The sequence below is a fragment of the Populus alba genome, chromosome 11 (genome assembly GCF_005239225.2).
Source record: "Populus alba chromosome 11, ASM523922v2, whole genome shotgun sequence".
NCBI classification, from domain to species: domain Eukaryota; kingdom Viridiplantae; phylum Streptophyta; class Magnoliopsida; order Malpighiales; family Salicaceae; genus Populus; species Populus alba.
Genome location: NC_133294.1, coordinates 5,522,304 through 5,546,193, shown reverse-complemented (window position 1 = coordinate 5,546,193; position 23,890 = coordinate 5,522,304). Strand labels below are relative to the sequence as shown.

General features: G+C 30.8%; 1 protein-coding gene across 1 annotated transcript; it reads left to right on the top strand.

The window, feature by feature from the left end:
* The first annotated feature begins 2,688 nt into the window (after positions 1 to 2,688).
* On the top strand, positions 2,689 to 5,205 carry LOC118039518 (epoxide hydrolase 3). Its single transcript, XM_035046224.2, has 5 exons — positions 2,689 to 2,812; positions 2,906 to 3,120; positions 3,939 to 4,106; positions 4,377 to 4,612; positions 4,714 to 5,205. Exons 1-5 carry the CDS (start codon positions 2,743 to 2,745, stop codon positions 4,964 to 4,966), a joined length of 942 nt encoding a protein of 313 aa, XP_034902115.1. The 5' UTR covers positions 2,689 to 2,742; the 3' UTR covers positions 4,967 to 5,205.
* The last annotated feature ends 18,685 nt before the right edge of the window (positions 5,206 to 23,890 follow it).

Below are 23,890 nucleotides of genomic sequence, written 5' to 3'. Positions count from 1 at the left end.
TCATACTAAAAAAAACAAAATAGTTTTTATTTTGCATGACTATTTGAATTTAATAACTAATTTATTAAAGCAATGAAAACTTAGTTTATATTAAAAAAAAAATTGTTTCTTTTAATATACAAGATTATAAACTTATACGTAAGATATATTTTTGATATTGGATAAAAAAAATAATTTTTATTTTATTTTTATGTTTTGGCTCTAAAATGGCTAGGCTTGACTCTAAAACTATGATATATACTCTACTAAGGTGTACTAACTTTAATAATTTAGACATACTAATGGTTAAAAACACAAACATTATCTTAGTTTATATTAGAAAAATAAACAATGTAACTTAATTTTAGGTTATGGTTATACTAGAGATGATATGTTTTTCTATACACAACCAGTCTTCTTATCTAAACTTGAGATTAGTTAGGATTTTTAGTAATTAAAATATTTGGTGGTAAATCTTTTTCTTTTTTATTGAGAAAAATAAAAAATTTCTTATTCTTTTCGTTCATTATTATAAGGATCCTAGTCCGGAAAAAAATCATCGCGACACTGCAATATGTATTTACAAAAAGGAGTATTTCAAATTTTGTTTACTTTCCATTCTCATGCTATCAGAGAATATGCTTCACTAAATCAAAACTGATGCATCAATGTTAGTTGGAAGGTGAAATTTATGTCATTCTAAATTGAGAATAGGTACTGATTTGTAATTTACCATCATAAGTCAAAAATTGGACAGGATCCTTTTTTTTTCAAAAGCTAAAAAGTGGGATTTTCACTGGTACATGACATTTTTTTTTTATTGTGAATCTTAATAATAAATTGATGATTTTTTCCCTTTAAAAAAATCTCATTTAAGCGCATTTTTAGGAGTAAAACAATCTTTTCATTTGACTCATTTATCATTTGTGAATTGTTATGGGGTATCTTTGTTTTTTTATTAATCTTTTGCATAATAATATGACTTTTTTGCCATCAAAAGTAAATAATCAGCTAAATATAATTTTGGGATCTTTTTTGACATTTCATAATTTTATCTACAGTGTGATAATAATTCCATTACTTTTTAATATATTTTTTTTTAAAACTTGATTTTGAGGAGCTAATTCATAATTGCAAAATTGTTTTTTTTTTTTTTTTGTAATAATGCTTGGGTTCCAGGTGTAGGATGGTGTTCTTTTAAAAAAAATATTAAAAACTGTTGATATGTGTCAAGTACTCCATTGCCTTTGAGCAATGTGTGTAATTGTATGCAATGATATAAAAAAATAATTTTGCCATATTATTAGATTTGTCTGAGCTTTCTTTTTCTTTTTATGCGTCACATGTACTCATCATACCTCTGACGAGTCGATGACATCCTTGTTTTATTTATTTCTCTCTTTCCTCCTAAAAAATCGTGTTTGGCCTTCCACATTTTCATATTAGCCCTTCAAGCTTGTTTTCTTTTGATTTTTGTGCTTGATTTTTTTATATCTATTTTGTTTTGTTTTAATTAATTTCTTAATATTTTTTTTTCAATTGCATCCTCCTTTAATTTCATTGTCTACCATATTTGATCCTTATTTTTTTGATTTATTTATTTATTTTGTTGATATATTTGTTGTTTGGTGTTTCAAAATCAATCCTTTTAGTTTTGATTTTTTTTAGTTTAGTCCTTTTTTTTTGTTAATTTTTTTTTATTCAATCCTTTCAATTCTAATTTCTCTCTCTCTCTCTCTCTCTCTCTCTCTCTCTCTCTCTATATATATATATATATATATATATATATATATATATATATAATATATATATATTTTTGGTACTTCTGCTTTTGATTTTTTTTTTTTTGCTCTTTTGTCAAAATTCTTATAATTTTTAATTTTATCATTGAAATCAAGTTTATGATTTTTTTCAATAATAATAATATTAATTTCATTTTGGTCCTTCTTTTGATTTCTTATTTTTTTTTCTTCGCCCTAAAATTTTTATCGTTTTTAATTTATTTCAAATCAAGCTTATGAATTTTATAATAATAATAATAATGGTGATAAGAACAATATTACTAATAATACTATTAATAATGATAATAATAATGTTAATAATAGTGGTAATAATAATAGTTTAAGTAGTGATAGTGATAATAATTATAGTCCTAGTCGTAATAATAAAAATAACATTAATAGCAGCAATGAAAATAACAACAAGAACAACAACAATAACAATAATGATAATAATTACTATAATGATAACAATAATAGTAGCAATGATAACAATATTAATATTAACAATATAGTAATAATTTTGATATTTTTATAATTCAATATTAGATTTATTGGGAGTTAAGTTTCATTATTTTTTTTATATAATATTTCTATTATAATAATTTGAATTACATGTTTGAAAAGTTTATGTGGTATGATGTTTTTATTTTATTTTATTTTCTTATTGTTTTTTTCTTGATTTTATTGTTTAACCATAGTTTTTTTTAAATAAAAATTATTCATTTAATTTTTTTTTTAATTTATTAAATTAATTAATTTTATAACTTATATATTTTAAGTAGAAATTCGCGCTAGTCAAATAGCAATAAAGTCAAGGAATTTCAAAATTTATTTTCTTTTATGAGTTTAATAGAATTGCAAAAAGATCCCCGTATTAGTGTTTTATTTTAATTTATTTTACGTTTTTTTTAAAGTAGTTACACAGCATATAAAGCACCCATGGAAAACACACGAGTACATATGACACTCTTCTGAAAAAAATATGGAACAAATCCAGCACATATTCGTACAAGTCCAAGGATTAAAGTTCCACGTAGCAGAGATCGGAGCAGGTAAGAATCCAACACACTCATCCCAACAAGGCAACAACTGTCATGAAACTATCACTAATATTTTGATCACTGGCCTTCCATTTTGATCTTCAGGTCCCAAAGTGGTGGTGTTTCTCCACGGATTCCCTGAGATATGGTACTCATGGCGCCACCAGATGATTTGTCTTGCCAACGCAGGATTCCGGGCCATCGCACCCGACTACAGAGGATACGGGCTATCCGACCCGCCACCTGTGCCGGAAAAGGCCATGTTTGGTGACCTTATCAGCGACCTTCTCGCAATCCTGGATTTCCTCGAAATTACCAAGGTACTGCTGCTTTTACGGTTTTACCCTCGACCCCCACCCCATCGTAGAAAATTTTAACTGCAGTACAATAACCTGCAGTAACATCAATTATTGTTTCCCCAAAGTACTCTTTTGTGATCTACCCCAAGAAACCTAGGGGTAGTTTGGGTATTTTCGAAACAACTAAAGGAGTTTTAAGAAACTTAATGGTCATCATTGACAATCAAGAGGCTAAATTATGGTTTCTGAAACAAAAGGACTGAGTTTCTATATCGCTTAAACCACAGGGACTAAATTATTATTTTGACGCCAACGAAGTTTGTGTCTCCCTCTCCCTCATCTCCTGCAAGGTCTGGGTTGGGACATCTTTTTTGTAAAAACAATATTGCATGCAGACCAGGTCTACGCTGCTAACCGCATTTCAAATTGCGATTGGTCGCTCAAAAAGCATCAAAGTGATCCTTTTTTGCGCGGCCACCTGTAACTTGAAACGTGGGTGGTCTCATAGACAAACGGGCTGTTAGTCCCGACCGGTCTGATGATACCTTAATGTTAAAGAAACGAAATTCCACTTCCAGAATATTTTTGTAACCCAAATTTTCCAAGAGGAAAGTGATGCTATGGAAAATATAGCTAGAAAGAAATCACTACAGTACGTGAGCAGCTGTTTTAGTGAGGGAGAAGTGACGAAAAGAACAGACTTTTGAAATGTTGACTTGTGATGGGTTACTGAGAAATTCAAGCAAAAGAAGAATTCTCAGAGATTGTGATCAGTTTTATCATTTGTGGGGTGTTATTGATTTGATTCTCGCTCTGTTCTGTTGCTTGAATGATCATAGGTTGTTCTTGTTGCAAAAGATTTTGGAGCCAAGCCAGCTTACTTGTTTGCACTTCTACATCCAGAGAGGGTCCTAGGGGTTGTGACACTGGGAGTGCCATTCATACCACCAGGTCCAAGTCAATACCAGAAATCCCTCCCCGAAGGCTTTTATATATCTAGATGGCAGGTCGTTTTCCATTTTATATTCCTTGCTCGAAACATTCGATATGGCATATCTTTTTTTTTCTTTTCTCTCTTTTATTTTTGTATCTGATAGTTTGTTAGAATGTACAGAAATTCTAAATGACCATCGAATGCTAACTATGCATGCATCGACTAGAATATTTACATGAACGGTTTAGAATTTAACAATCTACATGCTCGAGACTGTCTGTTTGCTGAAGTCTCAAAATCATTTATCTGATTCCTTATTATTTTTTCTTTGAGTTGTGTGTAGAAACCTGGACGAGCGGAAGCTGATTTTGGTCGACTTGATGCAAAAACGGTTGTCAGGAACATCTACATTTTGTTCTCTAGAAGTGAAATACCAATAGCTGCTGAAAACCAGGAGATTATGGATTTGGTGGACCTATCCACTCCTCTTCCCCCTTGGTTCACAGAGGAAGATCTTGCGACATATGGAGCCTTGTACGAGAAGTCTGGATTCCAAACGGCGTTACAAGTTCCATATAGGTAAGTGGCGTGTCTTTTAAAGGAGTGCCAGTCTCTGCTAATTTGTCTGACTTGTTTAATGTTAGCATCTGATAAGATTGGTTTGATTGTATACTTTGTAGGTCCCTTGATGAAGATATCAACATAACAGAACCAGTAGTTGAAGTTCCAGCACTTCTGATCATGGGCGACAAGGATTATGTCTTCAAATTTCCTGGGATGGAAGCTTACATAAAGAGTGGGAAGGTCAAAGAGTTTGTCCCTGGTTTGGACATCATATATTTGCCTGAAGGAAGCCATTTTGTCCAGGAGCAATCACCTGACGAGGTGAATCAGCTCATACTTACTTTCCTTAATGCCAGAATCTGGTCGTGAGGATTTGTGGCGAAGTATGTCTTATTATCAATTGGCCTTAATGCTGCAACCTTGAAACACTGGAATCTAATTCTGATGTTGAGCTCTATGATTGTCGAGTATGCAGAGAACTGTTAATGCAGGACCACTGCTCTCTGCCTCTGTATCTGTGGTCGGACCTGTTTGTATTTGAGTTTGAAGAAAAACCATGCATCATATAATTAATTCGAGTCTTAAATGGATTTTACTGTTTTCAATAATCATAATTTTGTACGCATGCTGAAATATCTTGCCCCACCTTAATGTTAAGCTCCATGTGAATTCTTCGAAACAAATTTCGTGGAGGTTGAATGGATAATTAAGATACACGTTCGAACACATATATATATATATATATATATATATATATATTTTAAAATTTTAAAATTAACAATTAAATAAATCTTTAATAACCCTACAATTTATAATACTCAAATAAATAATCTCTAAACTATAAATTTAAAAATCTAATTAGTTCAATTATCCTTTTCAAAATTTAATTTACACCAACTTAATTATTGACGTGCTAGCTAGCTCATGGTGCTGGAGTGCTGCCTAAAATAGTACTGTAAAGGAAACATGTAAAGCTGCCCCTCATCTTCCATCCTCAAGACATGGATTTTATTTGTGTCGACTACAAGCAAATTAAAAGGAGCAACTAAAAAAAGAAGCCATTATTGAGCAGAGAGGCGGATGATGAAAAGCCAAATGGGACCGAGAGGGACGATAGAGGAAAGGAAAACCAAAGGGGAAAAAGGAAGCATGTGGTGAGGGAAACTTCCATGGCCTTGGATTCAACATCATGGTCACTCTCATGCTCGTCTTTATATCCGTTTGGCTGTACCTAACTCCTATTATTTATTTATTTATTTTTAAAATTAATACAGTAAATTAAAAGTTGTAATAGAATAATATCATTTGAAAGAAATTAAAATGTTGAGATGGGATTTGAGAGTGAAGGGATAGCCTACCGATGCAAGAAACTTGGTATTCAAGAACCTACCAGAAGAAAAAATATGGGCTATCTACTTACATTATTAACTCACGAGTTTATTAAATTAATTTACATGTTATCGAATCAATTTTATTTTTTTAAAATGATGTTTTTTTCATACGGTTTGGTTAAACTCCATATACCAAATTTCTTATATATATATATATATTATATATATATATATATATATATATATAGAGAGAGAGAGAGAGAGAGAGAGAGAGAGAGAGAGAGATGATCTCAATCCTCACAATTGATTAATACTGGTCATAGTTTTGTTTCGTTTGGATACAATTGTGAGTAAAATATCTTATTTCGGCTAAAAGTGAGAAGAACAAAATGCTTTTATATAAAAAAAAATAAGTTCGTGACTCGATAGTTTAGGTTATTTGAACAGGAAATGATATTCTTTATTACATGTATTAACCATTATAAATCAGGTTGCTGATTTGGTGAGCTGACTAGATTTAACTTGATATTTTTTTTGTTAAGCCGCTGGATAAAATGATATAAGTTTAAAGGGTGAAATTAAATTAGAATAAAGTAACTCAGAACATGAATTATATAGATTAACGGGGTCGCTTCATGCCAGCCGAACTTGTACTCCGCGCCTTTGTATCCTTTTCCTGTGTTTCCTTGTGCTAAAAACCTGTAAAACAAGATGGAAAGCAGGCCAACAGGGAGGGAAGCCAATGTTTTTTTTTTTTTTTTCCTGTTTTGTTAGAAATGTTATTGAAAAAAATTGAATTTTTTTAATTAAAAAATTTTATTTTAATATATTTTTAAATAAAAAATATTTTAAAAGAGCGATCGTTTATCACAGTAACAAAAATGATATTAATATGAAATAAAATCTAATTGTATCAGTGGACATATGATCAAGAATATTAAAATAGTGTAAACTAGTTAGATTGGCCACACTATGTTGCGGGCATTCATAAAAAATATTAATGAAGAGTAGGGCAAAAACATTTTTTTAAGATTGATGGTCCGAGCGTTGCTGCGAGCTGATTGACAAACAATATAAATCATTATGGTAATGATAGTTGGAAGTTAGATTTGTGAACACCATGCTAGATGCAAGCGATGTGGATCTAGTTGTTATTATTATTATTATACCCTTGAAATCAAATCTATGATTTTTTTTCAATAGTAATAAAATGTTTTTTCAAATTTATTAATAATTATATTATTAATAATAAAAATAATAATATTAATAATAATATTTAAACGTGTCTGATTCAAGTTCTTATAGTTTTTAATTTTACATTTCAAATCAAATCTATAGTTTTTCTTCAATAGTAATGATATTTTTAAAAAATTTAATAATAATAATAATAATAAACATGCTTAATTCAAGTTCTTATAGTTTTATAACTTTACCTTTCAAATCAAATTTATAGTTTTCTTTAATAGTAATAATATTTTTTGAAAATTTTAATAATAATAATAATAATAAGACTCACGTTCCTTGGCTTTGAGTTCCCTTGCCAGATCGAAGTTACCATAGCCAAACCCCAAGTTACTTGGGTATGACTTCCCATGCCAGGCTCATGGCATTCAAGATCCAAAATGCTAGGATTTGACAATCATATCTAATCCAAGCACATAAAATGTGATTGCTTTTCTAGACCCGAGCGTCAAGACACTAAGGCACTATCCACCATAAGTCAAGTCAATGCACCACTCAATTAGATAATTTTAACCCATATAAATAATTTCTCGACTCACATGATTTTTTTTTGTACAACATGCACATGATCTTGCTTTTTTAGAACCTGTTTATGAATGTGATTGTCATAACCCAATTTTTAACCCTTTTATTTTAATGATTATTATTATTTTTTATTTACTGAAAATGATAAAAAAAAATGATGAATGATGAAATAAATGAAGAATGAATTAAAATCTGGGTTAAGGGCAATATGATTGGAAGTTTTAAAGATTTAATTAAATTTTTGAATTGTTTAATAAATCAAGTTAAGGGTTTAATTGGAGAATTGATAAGTTTTGACACTTGATTAAGCTTGAAATAAATTTAATTAATCCAATCAAGGGTTTGATTGGAGAAATGATAAGTTTTGAGACTTGATTAAGCTTGAAATCAATCTAATTAATCCAATCAAGGGTTTGATTGGAGAATTGATAAGTTTTGAGATTTAATTAATCTTGAAATCAATCTAATTAATCCAATCGAGGGTTTGATTGGAGAATTGATAAGTTTTGAGACTTAATTAATCTTGAAATCAATATAATTAATCCAATCAAGGGTTTGATTGAAGAATTGACAAGTTTTAGACGTAATTGAGCTTGGAATTAACTTATTCAGGGACTTAATGGAAAAAATATTAAAGTTTGGGGTCAAAATTGCATAATTAAAATCCAAGGATTAGCTTGTAAAAAGCATTGAAATAAAGGGGTCCAATTACAATTTACCTAGGGGCTTGATTGCACGATTTCAGAACTTTAGTGACTAGATTGAAAATGGCCATTCCCATTACACAAACGACATCGTTTTTAGAAGTTGTTCATCGCCTTCTTCCTCAGGAGTCGTTTCTTGCAGTAATGGCTGTGAAGTCGTTTCAATTGTAGAGATGTTTGGCATTCTCTAGCTATAAAGCCAGAGAAGATTAGAGAGCGCGGGGGAGAGACCGGAGGAAAAACTGGTGAAAAACCAAAGGAGGAAAAGAAAAAAAAAACGCCACGAACGACAAAAAACAAAGAACGCAGGGGGAGAGACAGAGAGAAAAAAACAGGGGAAGAGAAACAAAAAAAGAGAAAACCAGAGGGAGCTTACGTTCAACCAGCAGAACGTCATGCCTGAAATACCATCTCCTTTGTCTTGAGCAGGGGGAACCGAGAGAAACCAGGGTAGCAGACTGTCGCTCCCCTGTTTCTTCTTAAAGAAACAGAGGCCATCCTCTGGCTTTATAAAAGCTAGAGAAGGCCATGGAGGAAAACGGATCACAGCCTTCTCCATCTCCAACTCCAACACCAGAGATGGAAGACAAAGAGAAAACAAAGAGACGATAAAGGAAGAAATGAACACAGAAAAAAACACAGAGGACGAGCAAGAACAATTCACGAAGAACAGGGGGACGAACGAAAAAGAACAAAAAAAAAACTGACAAGAAACAAGGAGGGAGAAGACACAGTCTGGCCAGAGCTAACCGGTTGTCACCTTTGTCTTCATCTTTACGCACAGCTGCTCCAGGTAAGCTCCTGGTTTCAAGTTGTGCATGCAAATACAATCTACACCAGTAATTTTAATTACGCTTGTGTTGTGATTTCTTGACTCATTGGCTTGGCCTGGACTGGTTGGGTCTCGTCTAGCTAAAATAAAATAAAAATAAAAAATAAAAATATAGAAAGTGTAGAAATACAAATTTTGTATGTCTTAGAAAAAAAATATGTTTTTGTCAATTTATTCGTTGATATCAGGATCAAGAATAAAAAAAAGAAAGAAAATATACTGATTTTTTTGTAGTTATGAATTTTTACCAAGTCAGAGTTGGAATTATTTGAGGTGGAATTTTTATCAACACCAGAGTTAGAATTATTCGGGTTTGAAATTTTTACCAACGCCAGAGTTGAAATTATTCGGGATTGAATATTCACTGGCACTAGAGTCAGGAATATTATCCACAAATCATCATAGCATAAGCGAATAAATATTTAACAATTTAAGACAAAACCATCAATGCAGTCTGCCTCAGGCAAAACGTTTAAGGGGTGATAATATCTTCCCGTTTACGTAACTAGTCTCGTACCATATAATCTCTATTGACCAATTAAGGTTCGTAGTGACCATAATACCAAGTAACGACTCCTTAAACAAGACATTTCCTCCTAAAAGAACAAGATGCCAGAAATCTGTTTTTTTTTTCCATAAATCAAGATTAATTTATGGGCTGCCGCGATGTCGAGTGCGATAATGAATATGATTATTTTTTTGAAGTACTTTTCACTAAAAAATATATTAAAATAATATATTTTTTTATTTTTAAAAATTATTTTTAATATTAGTACATCAAAATAATCTAAAAATATCATAAAATATTAATTTAAAGAAAAAGAAAAACAAAAAAACTTCAATTTTTTTTTTAAAAACACTTTTAATCACAAAAATAAACAATGCATTAATCCTAGCACCACGTTTTTCACCACCTTGGATCCTGCAACATGTGGTGTCCATGGAGTCTCCCGTCAATAAATCATTGAACATTAGGGATACGAATTTATTTTAGGGAATAATAAATGTCATCTTGTCTTAATTTCCACCCCACTTGACATGTCAGCATCTAGTATTTCTCGACCTATTTACTATTTTACTGCAATGGTTTCAGGCTGTTATACTGGCTGAAATTATTTATATAATTAATTTATAATTTATAATTTTATAATTTAAATTTATATTGTATTTTCTGTATTGTAAAAATACTATAATTTATAATTTTACCCCTTTGAGTCAAATCTATATATTTTTTCAATAGTATATCATAACCTATTTTTAGATATTCCCAAATTTATTTCCTTTACTTCAAAAAAATAAAAAAGGCCCGAAACAGTGCCGTTTAGAACGACACTGTTCTCATTCTTCTCCTGCATGCGCAGAGGCAGTGAAGGAGGTTTTTAAATCTTCTTTTCCCGCTCACGCTTTCTCCCGACTAGACTACTCACTGACACCGCCCATACCCGCATGCCCAGCCACCACGCTGAAAGAAGAAGAAAGCCATGCGTTGCAGAGGCAGGGGCGGCTACATAAAGCCGCCCTATACCACCCTGCCCTGCACCATGACGAGACAGGGCAAGGTGACCCTCTCCCCTGGCATCCTAAAATACAGGGGGAAGATTACAAAACAGAGGAGGGGAAAAAAAAAAAGAGTAAAAAAGGATGAAAGAATGCATAAAAAAAGATAGAAAAAAGAGAAAACATAAACAAAAAGAAAGAAAGAAGGGAGAGCAGTTTGAGAGGAAGACGAGGAAGATTTGAAAACAGGGAGAACATAAACTAAAAGAAGAAGAAATACAGAAAAAAAAAACATAACAAAAAGGAGCCGAACCGCCGCCCAACAGCCTAGAGCCAGCTGCACCACCACCTCCGCAAACCACCATCAATCCTCCTCTTCACCCATCGTCAACGACAACATCACCACCGTCACAAAATGAACAAGATACAGAGAAGCGGGAGAACATAAATATAAAGAATGAGAAACTCAGAAACAAAAGAGAAAGGAGGAGAAACCGCCACCTACCGCCATAATGCCGTTGTTGTGAACCCCTGTGTGAACAACAACGCCCCACCGCCAGGCCAGTCCTTCTTCTTCTGCTTCTCACTCTGCTTCGTCACTTCCCAGCCTGCTAATGAACAGTGGAGAGTGAATTATAATTCACTCTCCACTGTTCATAACAGCATGTAAACAGTGGAGAGTGAATCATATTTCATGGCTATAACGGTTCCGCCCCAGTGAAAATTTTCAAAAAAATCATTTTGAAAGATTATGATTTCCCGCCTATTTTTCTAATCAATTTTGCATAATATTAGTTTGTATTTTTATACTATAAAAATATAAATTCAACAAAAATTATGTGTCTTCCCTAAATTTACCAGATAGATAAATACTTGAGAAATAGATAAAATACTTGAGAGTGAAGGATCACCATGATGCCACACACATGTGACATAGTAATAAAATGCTTTTTTTTTTTAATTTATTAATAATATTAGTAATAATAAAAATAATAATATTTATAATATTAATAATAATAATAAACATGCTTGATCCAAGTTCTTATAGTTTTTAATTTTACCCTTCAAATCAAATTTATAATTTTTCTTTAATAGTAATAGTATTTTTTTTCAAATTAAATAATAATAATAATAATAAGACTCATGCTCTTTAAGTCTGACATTCTATGTTCGATCTAGGTAATTTAAGTTTGATGTCTCTGTCAGACCCAAATTACTTGGGTATGACAACCCGTGCCTGACCTAATTAACATGGGTATATTATCCATACATAACCAGAGTGCTTGGGGTATGGTTGCTTTACCAGATTCAAGCGCTTAATATTTGACAAATATGTCTTACCTCTTTTAGTTGTTTGACAACAATGTCATTCTTTAACGCTAGAGTTTAGTGCTAAGGTTTGACAATGATATTTATTTTTTTTGAAAAGATAAAAGAAATTTCCGACTCAAAAATTAAGATTTTGTACCTCGAAGAACAATTGATATTTATATTACACCCTAAAAAATCTAAATGAATTATTTTAGTCTTCATTATTCTTTCAATGACAAATATATCTTACATAAAAAACAGTTTCATCCTCAACTGAATGCTTGCTTAACAAGTTTCTCTGAGAAGAATAATTAATTTATTATTCTATTCTAATTTATAATGATTTGTACCTTGACAAACTGTAAAAAATATAAACTGCCAAAGACTGAATTAAGTTATTAGAATTTGAGGAAGCGTAATAATGTGAAAGAAAATGTCAGAGAAGTAAAAAAAAATAAAAATTAAAAAAACTTTAAAAAACAATGAATATTATACTCTAAAAAATCCTTAAATTATTGGATTGTGTCGTGGAATAGTTACATGTAACGTGGGATAAGGTGGACCCTATAAGAGAAATGCACAGCTGGTTTCCACACCATTTAAAGCTTGTAAAAGAAACCACACATATATAAAGAAATCACACAATCACGCTAAAGATTTGCTATCAATATAATAAGAAATAAAATCCAATTGCATCAGCGGACACGGTGATCAATAATATTAAAATACTATAAACTATGGTTTAATTCAATTATTTGAGCTTTATGCAATGCAGGGTGACAATGTCAGAAAATCTTGGATGATGGTGAGCGGTGATCAAATTAGAAATATAATAAAACTCCCAAGCCTTTCACTATAGCTATTCATAATGAAAGGCTGAATTTTTTTTTTTTGAGCTATCCTTTTTTTCTTTTTTTTTTTTCAATGCCTTTCAAATTTTTTTTCCTTCTTTCTTTGTTTTTTTTTTTATTTTTTTTTAATTTAGTTTGTTAATGTTAATTTTTTTATTTAGTTATCAAACTTTCATAACACTGATCATGAGTTTAAGAGGTTAACTTGGTTTCACGAGTTAACCCAATTTTTTTTTTTGTTTTTTTTCTTTTTAATTAATTTTTTTTGTTTACTTTAGTTTGTTAATGTTAAATTTCTTTCTATTTAGTTATCAGATTTTCATAACACATATCCTAGGTTTCATGGGTTAACCCAGTTAATTCTGGGTTAACCCGTCCAGCTTTTTTTTGTTAATGTTAATTTTTTTTTTGATTTCGTTATCATATTTTCATGACACGGATCTCGGGTTTAACATGTTAACATGATTTGACGAGTTAACCTAGAATTTTTTTTTAATTATTTTTTTTGTTTAGTTTAGTTTGTTAATATTAAATTTCTTTCTATTTAGTTATTAGACTTTCATGACACATATCTCAAGTTTTACAAGTTAACCTAGTTTTACGAGTTAACCCATCCATTTTTTTTTTTGTTTTTTTTTCTTTTGTTAATACAAGAATTTTTATTTATTTAGTTATTAGACTTTCATAACATGAATCCCGGGTTTAACGAATTAACCTGGTTTGACAAGGTAACTTAATGTTTTATTTTTTTGCTTTTTTTTTTCCTTTTAATTAATTTTTTTGTTTAGTTTAGTTTGTTAATGTTAAATTTCTTTCTATTTAGTTATCAGACTTTCATGACACATATCCCGAGTTTGACGGGTTAACCTGGTTTCACAGGTTAACCGAGTTAATTCTGGGTTAACCCGTCAAATTATTTTTTCTATTTAGTTATCAAACTTTCATGACGTGAATCCTATGTTTGATAGGTTAACCTGGTTTGAAGGGTTAAACCAATTAATTTAGATTTGTTTTTCTTTTTTCTTCATTAGTTTTTTCTTCTTATAGCTTTTTTTTTCCTTTTCCTTTTCTTTTTAATTAATATTATTTTTGTTTAATTTATTTCATTAATATTAAATTTTTTTCTATTTAGTTATTGACTAATGCCTTTAGTTTTTTTTCTTTTTGTTTTTTTACCGTTTTTATGTCTTTGACTCTGGACTGCACAGTGTAGTCCACAATGAAAAGGCTAATAAGTTTTGTTTTTTTTTTTTTACTTTTTTTTTTAATTTTGGTTTATTTATGTTAAATTTTTTTTTCTATTTAGTTATAAGACTTTCATAACATGGATCTCATGTTTGACAGGTTAGCCCAGTTAATTCATATTTTTTTTTCTTTTTTTCATTAGTTTTTTTCTCCGTATAGGTTTTTTCTTCTTCGTTTTTCCCTTTTAACTAAATGTTTTTAATTTAGTCTGTTGATATTAAAATTCTTTCTATTTAGTTATCATACTTTCATGACACAGATCTCAGGTTTGACGGGTTACCCAATTAATTAAGATTTTTTTTTTGTTTTTCTTCCTATAGGTTTTTTTTTTTCTTTTAACCCAGTTAATTTTTTTCTTTTTGCTTTGTTGCCTTTTTTATGCCATTTATTGTGGACTGCACATAGTGAAAACCGATGCCTTTTGTTTTTCTTGTTTTTTTTTCTTTTAAAATTAATTGTTTTTGTTTATTTTAGTTTGTTAATGTTAATTTTTTTTTCTATTTAGTTATCAAACTTTCTGGCACGGATCCCAGGTTTAACATGTTAGCCCAGTTAATTCTGGGTTAACTCTTCAATTTTTTTTTTTCTATTTAGTTATCAAACTTTCATGACACGAATCCAATGTTTGACGGGTTAACCTGGTTTGATGGGTTAACCCAGTTAATTCAGATTTTTTTTCTTTTTCTTCATTAGTTATTTTCTTCATGTTGATTTTTTTTTTTTCTATGTTTTTTTCTTTTTACTTAATCTATTTAATTATTATACTTTTATGATACGATTTTGCAGCTAGACCCACATCCAAGGCTATTGGCTTTGCTATTGCAGCCAAACCCACTTAAACTTGGATCATGCAAGATTATTATTATTATTATAAATATTACTCTTAGGTCAGGTGTTATAGCCAAACTCAAGACTCTTGGGTATAGTTTTGACGAAAAGACCTAATATTTTTAGATCTTAGTTTTTTTTTTTTTTATATACAAAAAAAAAAACTAACACTAGCATATACTAAAAGGGATCAGTGTTTTACTGTGGATTGCATAGTGCAGTCCACAGTGAAACACTAGTGCCTTAGGTTTTTTTTTTTCTTTTCAAGTTGTCTTATTTTTTTTAGCTGTTTTTTTTATGCATTTCGAGATTATTTTTTTTTGCTTCTTTCTTTGCCTTTTTTTTTATCTTTTAACAATTTTTTTTTTAATTTAGTTTATTAATATTTAATTTTTTTATTTAGTTATCAAACTTTCATGAAACGTTTTCTGGGTTTAAACGGGTGAACCTGATTTGACAAGTTAACCCATAAATTGTTTTTTGTTTTTTTTTTCTTTTTAATTACTTTTTTTTTTGTTTAGTTTAGTTTGTTAATATTAAATTTCTTTCTATTTTGTTATCAGACTTTCATGACAAATATCCCGAGTTTCACGGGTTAATCTAGTTTTTTTTTCATAAAATTTCTTTTTTTTCATATATCGTTTTTTTTTTATTTTCATAAATTTTTTTTGTTTAATTTAGTTTGTTAATGTTAATTTTTTTTATTTAGTTATTAGACTTTCATAACACAGATCCTGAGTTTAACGGATTAACATGGTTTGACGAGTTAGCTCAATTTTTTTTTTTCTTTTTAATTAATTTTTTTTTGTTTAGTTCAGTTTTTTAACGTTCACTTTTTTTATTTAGTTATCAAACATTCATGACACAGACCCCGGGTTTAATGGGTTAACCTGGTTTGACGAGTTAACATGAAATTATTATTATTTTTTTGCTTTTTTTTTTCTTTGTAATTATTTTTTTTTTCATATAGTTTAGTTTTGTTAATGTTAAATTTCTTTCTATTTAGTTTTTTTTAATTAATTTAGTTTATTAATATTAAATTTTTTTTTCTATGTAGTTTCTCCGTTGATGCCTTTAGTTTTTTTTTTTTTGTGTTTTTTATTCTTTTGATTATGGACTGCACAATGGAGTCCACAATGAAAAGACTGATGCTTTTTTTCTTTTCTTTCTTTTTAATTAATTTTTTTATTTAATTTAAATTGTTAATGTTAAATTTTTTTATATTTAGTTATCAAAACTTTCATGACACGGATTCTGGGTTAACATGGTTTGACGAGTTAGCCTGATTAATTCTAGGTTAGCCCATTAATTTGTTTTTTCCTATTTAGTTATCAAACTTTTACGACGAGAATCTAAGGTTTAACATGTTAACTTGGTTTGAAGGGTTAACTTAGTTAATTCATATATATTTTTTCTTTTTCTTCATTAGGTTTTTTTCTTCCCGTTGGTTTTTTTTAATTAATTTATTTAATTATCACACTTTTACGACATGACCTTGTAGCCAGATCCACGTCCAATGCTATTGGGTCTGGTATTGCAGCCAAACCCACTTGAATTTGGGTCGTGCAAGTTTAATGTTATTATTAATATTATAGATATTACTCTTGGGTTAGGCGTTGCAACCAAATCTAAGACTCTTGGGTTAGGCGTTGCAACCAAATCTAAGACTCTTGGGTATAATTTTGTAGAAAGACCTAACACTTTTAGATTCTTAGATTTTTTTGAAATGTAAAAAATAATTGACTGTGGCATTGCACGGGTCGTGTAACTAGTATATCAGTAATTTGAGACAACACGCTCTTGAAAGGTAACTAATAACAGGACCCGGGTGATCCCTCGAATTAATTTTTTTTGTATAAAAAATACCAAAAAAAAAACTAAGATCTAAAGTGTTTGGTCTTTTTGCAAAAACTATATTTTAAAAATCTTGGGTTTGACTGTAACACCTGACCCAAAAGTAATATTTATAATATTAATAATAAACATTAAACTTGCATGACCTAGTAGATCTAGCTACAATACCATAGTCAATAGCCTTGGATGTGGGGTCTGGCTGTAAAGTTGTGTTTATAAAAGTATGATAATTAAATAAATTAATTAAAAAACCAATAGAAAGAAAAAAAACTAATGAAGAAAAAGAAAAAAAATTTGAATTAACTAGGTTAACTCTTTAAATCAGGTTAACCCGTCAAACCTTAGATTCGTGTTGTGAAAGTTTGATAACTTAATAGAAAAACAAAATTGACGGGTTACCTAGAACTAACTGGGCTAACCCGTCAAACCAGGTTACCTGTTAAACCGGGATCCATGTCATGAAAGTTTGATAACTAAATAGAAAAAAATTTGAACATTAACAACCTAAATTAAATGAAAAAAATTAATTAAAAAGATAAAAAAAAAATAAAAACAAACAAAAGACATAAGCTTGTTACTAATGGGGAAAAAGAAAAAAAAAAAATCTGAATCAACTAAGTTAACCTGTCAAATCAGGTTAACCCGTCAAACCTGGGATTCGCTTCATGAAGTTTGATAATTAAATAGAAAAAAAAATCGACGGGTTAAACAAAAAAAAAAAACTAACTAAACTAAATGAAAAAATTGATTAAAAAGCAAAAAAACAAAAAAAATATTTTTTGGGTTAACTAGTCAAACCAGGTTAACCCGTCAAACCCGAGATCCGTGTCATGAAAATTTAATAACTAAATAAATTTTTTTTTCACATTAACAAACTAAATTAAACAAAAACAATTCATTAAAGAAAAAAAACACAAAGAAAAAAGCAAAAAAAAAACCCATAAAGGCATAAAAAAAATAAAAAATAAAAACAGGATAAAAACAAAAAAAAATTAAAAACAAAAAAAAAAGTTAAGAGCACAGTGAAACGACAGTAATAATAAATGGTGTAGGGAAAAGCTTTATAATAATAATAATAATAATAATAATAATAATAATAATAATTGATGGTGCCAACTGCCAAAATTAAACCCGCTCTTGACTCGCTACAAATAGCTGCCATGGCTTTCATCTTTCTATGTTCTATTTTCATATTTTACTTTCATGGAATCCTCTTTGTCTTCCACCCAATTCTTGGATTCTGGTGGAAGTGCAGAGAGGAAAATGAAGCTAAAAATTACAATGAAGTCATGTCCACCTTCCGAAAGTTAAAGGCTTGAGGGGTATGATTATTACCTGTACCAAGGCTTTTGGTACGATCCCTTCTTCTTGGAAAGGAATCATGTCTGTTTCAAGACCGCTTCAATCCTCAATCCACTGATATATTTGTTGCCAGTTCTCCAAAAACTGGCACAACTTGGCTTAAGGCCCTCACTTTTGCTATTCTTACACGATCCCGTTTAAGTGGTTCGACAACTAGTTCTTTACTTACCAAGATGCCACATGACTGTGTTTCCTTTTTTGGAATTTCAGCTTGCTGATCAAACCCAAGTATCGGGACTTGGGCAATTCCTCTGCTATCTACTCATGTTCCCTTACAGTTGTTTTACCTAAATCTATCATTTCTTCTAGTTGCAAGATTATTTAACATTTGCAGGACGCAAAGGATGCTTTTGTTTCTTTGTGGTACTTTTTGCCAAGATGCAAGGTCGGACAATGTTGAACCTCTTCCTCTGGAAGAGGCTTTTGAGTTGTTCTTGCAATGGAATTGCAAATTATGGACCGTTACTGGGACCATGTTTTAGGGTATTGGAGAGCAAGCTTGGAGTTCCTGAGAAGATATTGTTCTTGACATAACGAGGAAATGAAGAAGACACCGCTGCTCATGTTAAGAAATTAGCTGAGTTCATGGGTTTGTTCCTTCACCTTAGAGGAAGAGGAGGGAGGGGAGGTTGCAAAAGATAATAAGCATGTGTAGTTTTGAGGAGTTGAGCAGCTTGGAGGTGAATAAAAATGCGGAGCACCGTACTCCAGGCATATCAAGTCCTATTCAAAATAGTGTATTCTTCAGGAAAGGTGAGATAGGCGACTGGGCAAATCACTTGACACCTGAAATGGGAGGCGTCTAGATTGACATAATGGAGAAGAAGCTCAAGGGTTCAGGCTTGAAGCTGCCCAGGTGACTGTGCCTGGGGTTCCCATTTGCTTATGATTATGGCCGAAGTGGGTTTGTCAAAAGCTGTTATCAACATCTCATGAAACAGCAACTGTGTATCCCAATAAATACCCTCCTGTTCATCTCTTTGTATTTTCTAGCGAGTATTCACATTTTGTGAATCATCCATGTCAATAAGCAATATTTCTTTTGTGAATCTGTGTTTGTGACTTTCATTGATTTCTTGCATGCCTGTAAGAATTCAAAATGGGATTCGTTTTTTTTTTTTTAACACAAGTGCATGCAATTCCATTAATTATCATCATAATAAATGATATACCATAAAGTTATCATCATAATAAATCAGCAGTGTCATCAACCAGATTTCATGGGATTTTTTCCTTTTATTTTACAGCTGAATCATTGTATTTTATTAGTTTAAATACTTCACTTGTACAGGCTAGTTGTTCTCGGTTGAAATACAAGAAGAACAGAAACTGAATATTCATTTGCAAAAACACTTTGTCAGCTTAGTTTATTTTTTTTCTTTAACCCCTATGCTACAACTACATCTCAACAAGCCACAAATCAAATGAATTGTTGATAAGTTAGTAAACAGTGAATGCACACTGCCCTAGCAATAGATCATACAAGCTCTGACCAACCGGTGAAAGATCATCAGGACCCTACACCCCATTATAACCAATGAAGCTACAGCCCATACTCTATTGATAATTATTTTTTAAAAATTTTATTTTGTAATATTATATTAATTTTAAATATATTATTTTTTTGTTTTTAATTTTACATTAAATTATTTTATAGTTGAGTTTCATTGTTCAATTCGTTTACGATAACTTTTTTTTACATCTTTTATTTACATGAATAATTATTTAATTAAATAAAATATTTTATTATAAAAAACTGAATTATTAAACATGATTGGGTATATGGCTTGTCAAGTCAAATATATTAATTAAATAAACATATAGGCATTTAAATTTATGATTTTTTTTATATAAATAAAAGTATAGGGCCACCGTTGACATTGATTATTTGAATAATTTTAATTTATAGTCATTTAAAATTAATACATATCTTTATGAGGATAATTTTAGATTATTTCTCTCTCTCTCTCTCTCTCTATTTTTTTTTTTTTGGTTTTTCAAATATTTGACATTTTTGTTTTAGATAATAAGCTCAAGTGTTTTTTGTTAGATTATTTTAAATCATGTTTCTTGAAATGTCATAAATATTTCATGGATTAATTTAACTTAATCCTGCCAAAAGAATAGGAATTAAAACTGTTTGATTTTTGCATGAAGTAGAAGTATCTAATTGAGAATTAACATTTTTGGATGGCTTGTGTATCCACTCCGTTTACCGTTTATGATTTATTTTTATGTGTTGTTAGATTTGTTTTATTTTTATTTTTTTGTCTCCTCTCTACTTGTATTTTGTGCAGAGTAAGAGGAAAAAAAAAACATTAAAAAGTAAAACAAAATAACCCCTAGTGTACCGCTTAATGTGGCTGAATACTACTCTATCTCAATCTTATTCACTACTTTGTCAATGCAAACTACATTTTTCCTTATTTTATATCCCTTTCTTTTGATATATTTCTTCTTTTATGCCCCTTTCTTTTGGTATATCTCTTCTTTGTATCTTTTGGTGTTAATCACTTTGCTGAATGCCTCTGTTGATATCTTTTATAACTCACTACATTGATTTGAACAATGAAAATATTTCCTGCAAAAAATAAAAATAAAATGGAGAAGGCAATTTTGATTTCATCTTCAATTTTTCTGTATGTCTTCTTATTTCGGGTTTTTAAAACACAATCATGCTTTGAGTTTTCCAGGTTCTTTTTTCAGAAAGAATTTGATATATCATATAATATGAAGAATATTAAATTAGTGAAAAACTTGATTTTATTCAACATTATAATTCGAGGTGCTATAATAATGTGAAAAATGTCACAAAAATAGATGATGGCGACCGCATAACAAATAATTACAGACATCACGTGGAGCACTTTCATCATCATTATTATTGGTGCAATATTAATATTTGATGTATTATTTTTTTTAATTGTTAAGACTTTTTAGGTTGTGAAAAGTCAAGATGAAGTCTAATAAAGTAAATATAATTTTTGACCTGGAGAAATTTTTTTTTGCATACAATTCTAAAAACTTTGTTTGTTATAGGTTAAAATTTCAAGATTTTTGAAGATCGGAAAGAACTTAAACTAAGGATGTAAAGTTATTATGAGATAGGACTTTTTTTCTATTTATATTAGGATTTAATTTTATTAGTATTTTATTATTTAAAAATCCTAATGATAAATTGATTCTATTAGCTAGACAAGTTTTTGTTAATAATATTTATGTTGTCTTATTTATTAAGGGTAGAATAGTACTTTCATGTTTAACCTATATATATTTTATTTGTAATTAGGTTAAGACTATGCATTCATAATTACGTTTATTCAGAATTTCTGCTCCTTTTTTGGTGTTGATCTCAGTTTAGTTTAACATGGTATCAGAGCTGGTTTTATGGAACGAAGCTTAATCTCAATTTTTTTTTGTTGGAGTGATATTTTGTCTTCCGCTTCTGCAAAATTAGGTATTTTCGACAGTCTCTGCAATTAATTTTGGTATTTCGTGACAGTTTCCTGCAATTTATTTTGGTATTCGTCTTCCCTTCAGCTTCTGCAATTTGGTATCTGCAATTGAAATTCGTACTCTTTGTTTTGTGTTTTTGGGAGTAATCGTATAAATTTCGAGAAGATATTTGTTTAGTAGTTTTGCAATTGAGTAATTTGTCTTCCGCTGCTTTTGAATTCTGGTTATTTGTGAATTGTTGATCTATGGTGGCTACTGAAAGAGAATGATTCGCTTCAGTCTGTGAGTGTGAGTTGGATGGGAAGAACTATTCATATTGGAGTTATGTAATGAGAAATTTTCCTTAAGGGTAAGAAAGATGTGGGGGTATGGTTAGTGGAACTTAATGTGATACCTAAGAATATGAGCGAGGGGGATGCTGGTTTGATAGATAACAATGGGAAGCAAATAATGCAAAGATCATTTACTTTGGATCAACAATTCTGTGAGCATTCATAGGTACGCAGTTGGCGAAAATATGAGACAGCAAAAGAGGGTTTTGGGATCATCTGCAAAGGTTATTCACACAAAATCAAATTTTGCAAAACCAGTAATCAATTAGAGAATGACATTACGAGCTCTTCATCAGAAGAATAAGAGTATTTCAAGAAGTTTTATTCTGCCTATGACAGATCTTTGGGATTTTCAATTGGCTCTTACTGAATCGAACAGAATTAAGGCATGTGTGCCTATATTGAAGCGTAGAGAGCAGCAAAGATTGGTACAAGTTTTTAACAAGCACTTTTCGGCAGTGATTTCGAAGGACTTAGAGGTTCAATTCTGGCATCGTTCTCCATGCCTTCTTTGACTCTGTTGTCAGTGAGTTATTGGCTGAAGAAATACGTTTTCAGTCTATTCTGAAAAAAGGAATTCTTTCTGCTTTCAAATCCTTCAGTACTAGCAGTACCTTCTAGGTCATTCTCTAATCATCAGAAATAAGTCTCACACAAGGGTTGGCTTCGATGAGTGCAGCTTCTGTACAGCAGAAAGGTCATTGGAAAGGCTCAGTGTCCTAAGTTGAGACATCAGAATCAAGCTTGGAAGCCTGGAAATCAGTCACAATCTATATGCTCATAGACCACCTCAGGGTTATAAATCACAACACCACAATACTGGCACAGTAGAGCTTCCTCGAGTTCTATTACCGATCCTAATATTTTGGCTGAGCAATTTCAGAAGTTTCTCTCCTTGCAGCCACAAGCAATGTCCGCTTCTTCTTCCTATAGGTCAGTTGCCTCATAGTTCTCTGCAGGTATTGTCACATTCTGAATGGGTCCTTGGATTCTGGTGCTTCTCATCATATGTCTCCAGATTCCTCATCTTTTACTCTGTAATCCCCTTTATCCTCCATTCCTGTTATGACTGCTGATGGCACTTCAAATGCCTTAGCAGGTGTTGGTTCTGTTGTCACACCTCACATGTCCTCCCTAATGTTTATCTTATTCCACAACTCAAATTGAATCTTGCGTCTGTTGGTCAAATATGTGATTCTGGTGATTATTTAGTCAATGTTTTCTGGTTCCTTTTGTTGTATACAGGATCTGCAGTCTCAGAAGCTGACTGGGACAGGCCGTAGGGAGAATGGACTATATATTTTGGATGAGTTAAAAGTGCCAGTTGCTGCTGCTGCCGCTTGCTGCTACTACTACAGTTGATTTGTCTTCCTTTCGTTTGAGTATTTCATCTTCTAGTTTTTATTTATGGCATTCCCGTCTAGGTCATGTTTCGTCTTCTCGTTTGAGATTTTTTGGCATCCACAGGAGCTTTAGGAAATTTGAAAACTTGTGACATTTCTGATTGTAAGTGGATGTAAATTGGCAAAATTTTCCGCCTTACCTTTTAATCGAAGTATTTCTGTTTCTTCTTCACCGTTTGATTTGATTCATTCTGATGTATGGGGAACCTTCTCCTGTTTGCCACAAAAGGAGGGTCTCGATATTATGTCTCTTTTATTGATGATTTTCATACTCGTTATTGTTGGGTTTATTTAATGAAACATCGTTCTGAATTCTTTGAGATATATGCAGCTTTTCGAGCTCTTATCAAAACTCAATATTCTACTGTGATCAAATGCTTTAGGTGTGATTTAGGTGGGGAATACACTTCTAATAAATTTTGCCAATTGCTTGCCCTAGATGGAACCATCCACCAAACTTCATGTACAGATACTCTTGAGCAAAATGGTGTTGCTGAAAGAAAACATAGGCACATTGTCG

Excerpts from the sequence above, each read along its gene's own strand:
- LOC118039518 (XM_035046224.2), top strand. The coding sequence starts at position 2,743 with ATGGAACAAATCCAGCACATATTCGTACAAGTCCAAGGATTAAAGTTC. Across the intron at positions 4,107-4,376 it reads TTTATATATCTAGATGGCAG|AAACCTGGACGAGCGGAAGC; the intron begins GTCGTTTTCCAT and ends AGTTGTGTGTAG. Across the intron at positions 4,613-4,713 it reads GCGTTACAAGTTCCATATAG|GTCCCTTGATGAAGATATCA; the intron begins GTAAGTGGCGTG and ends TATACTTTGTAG.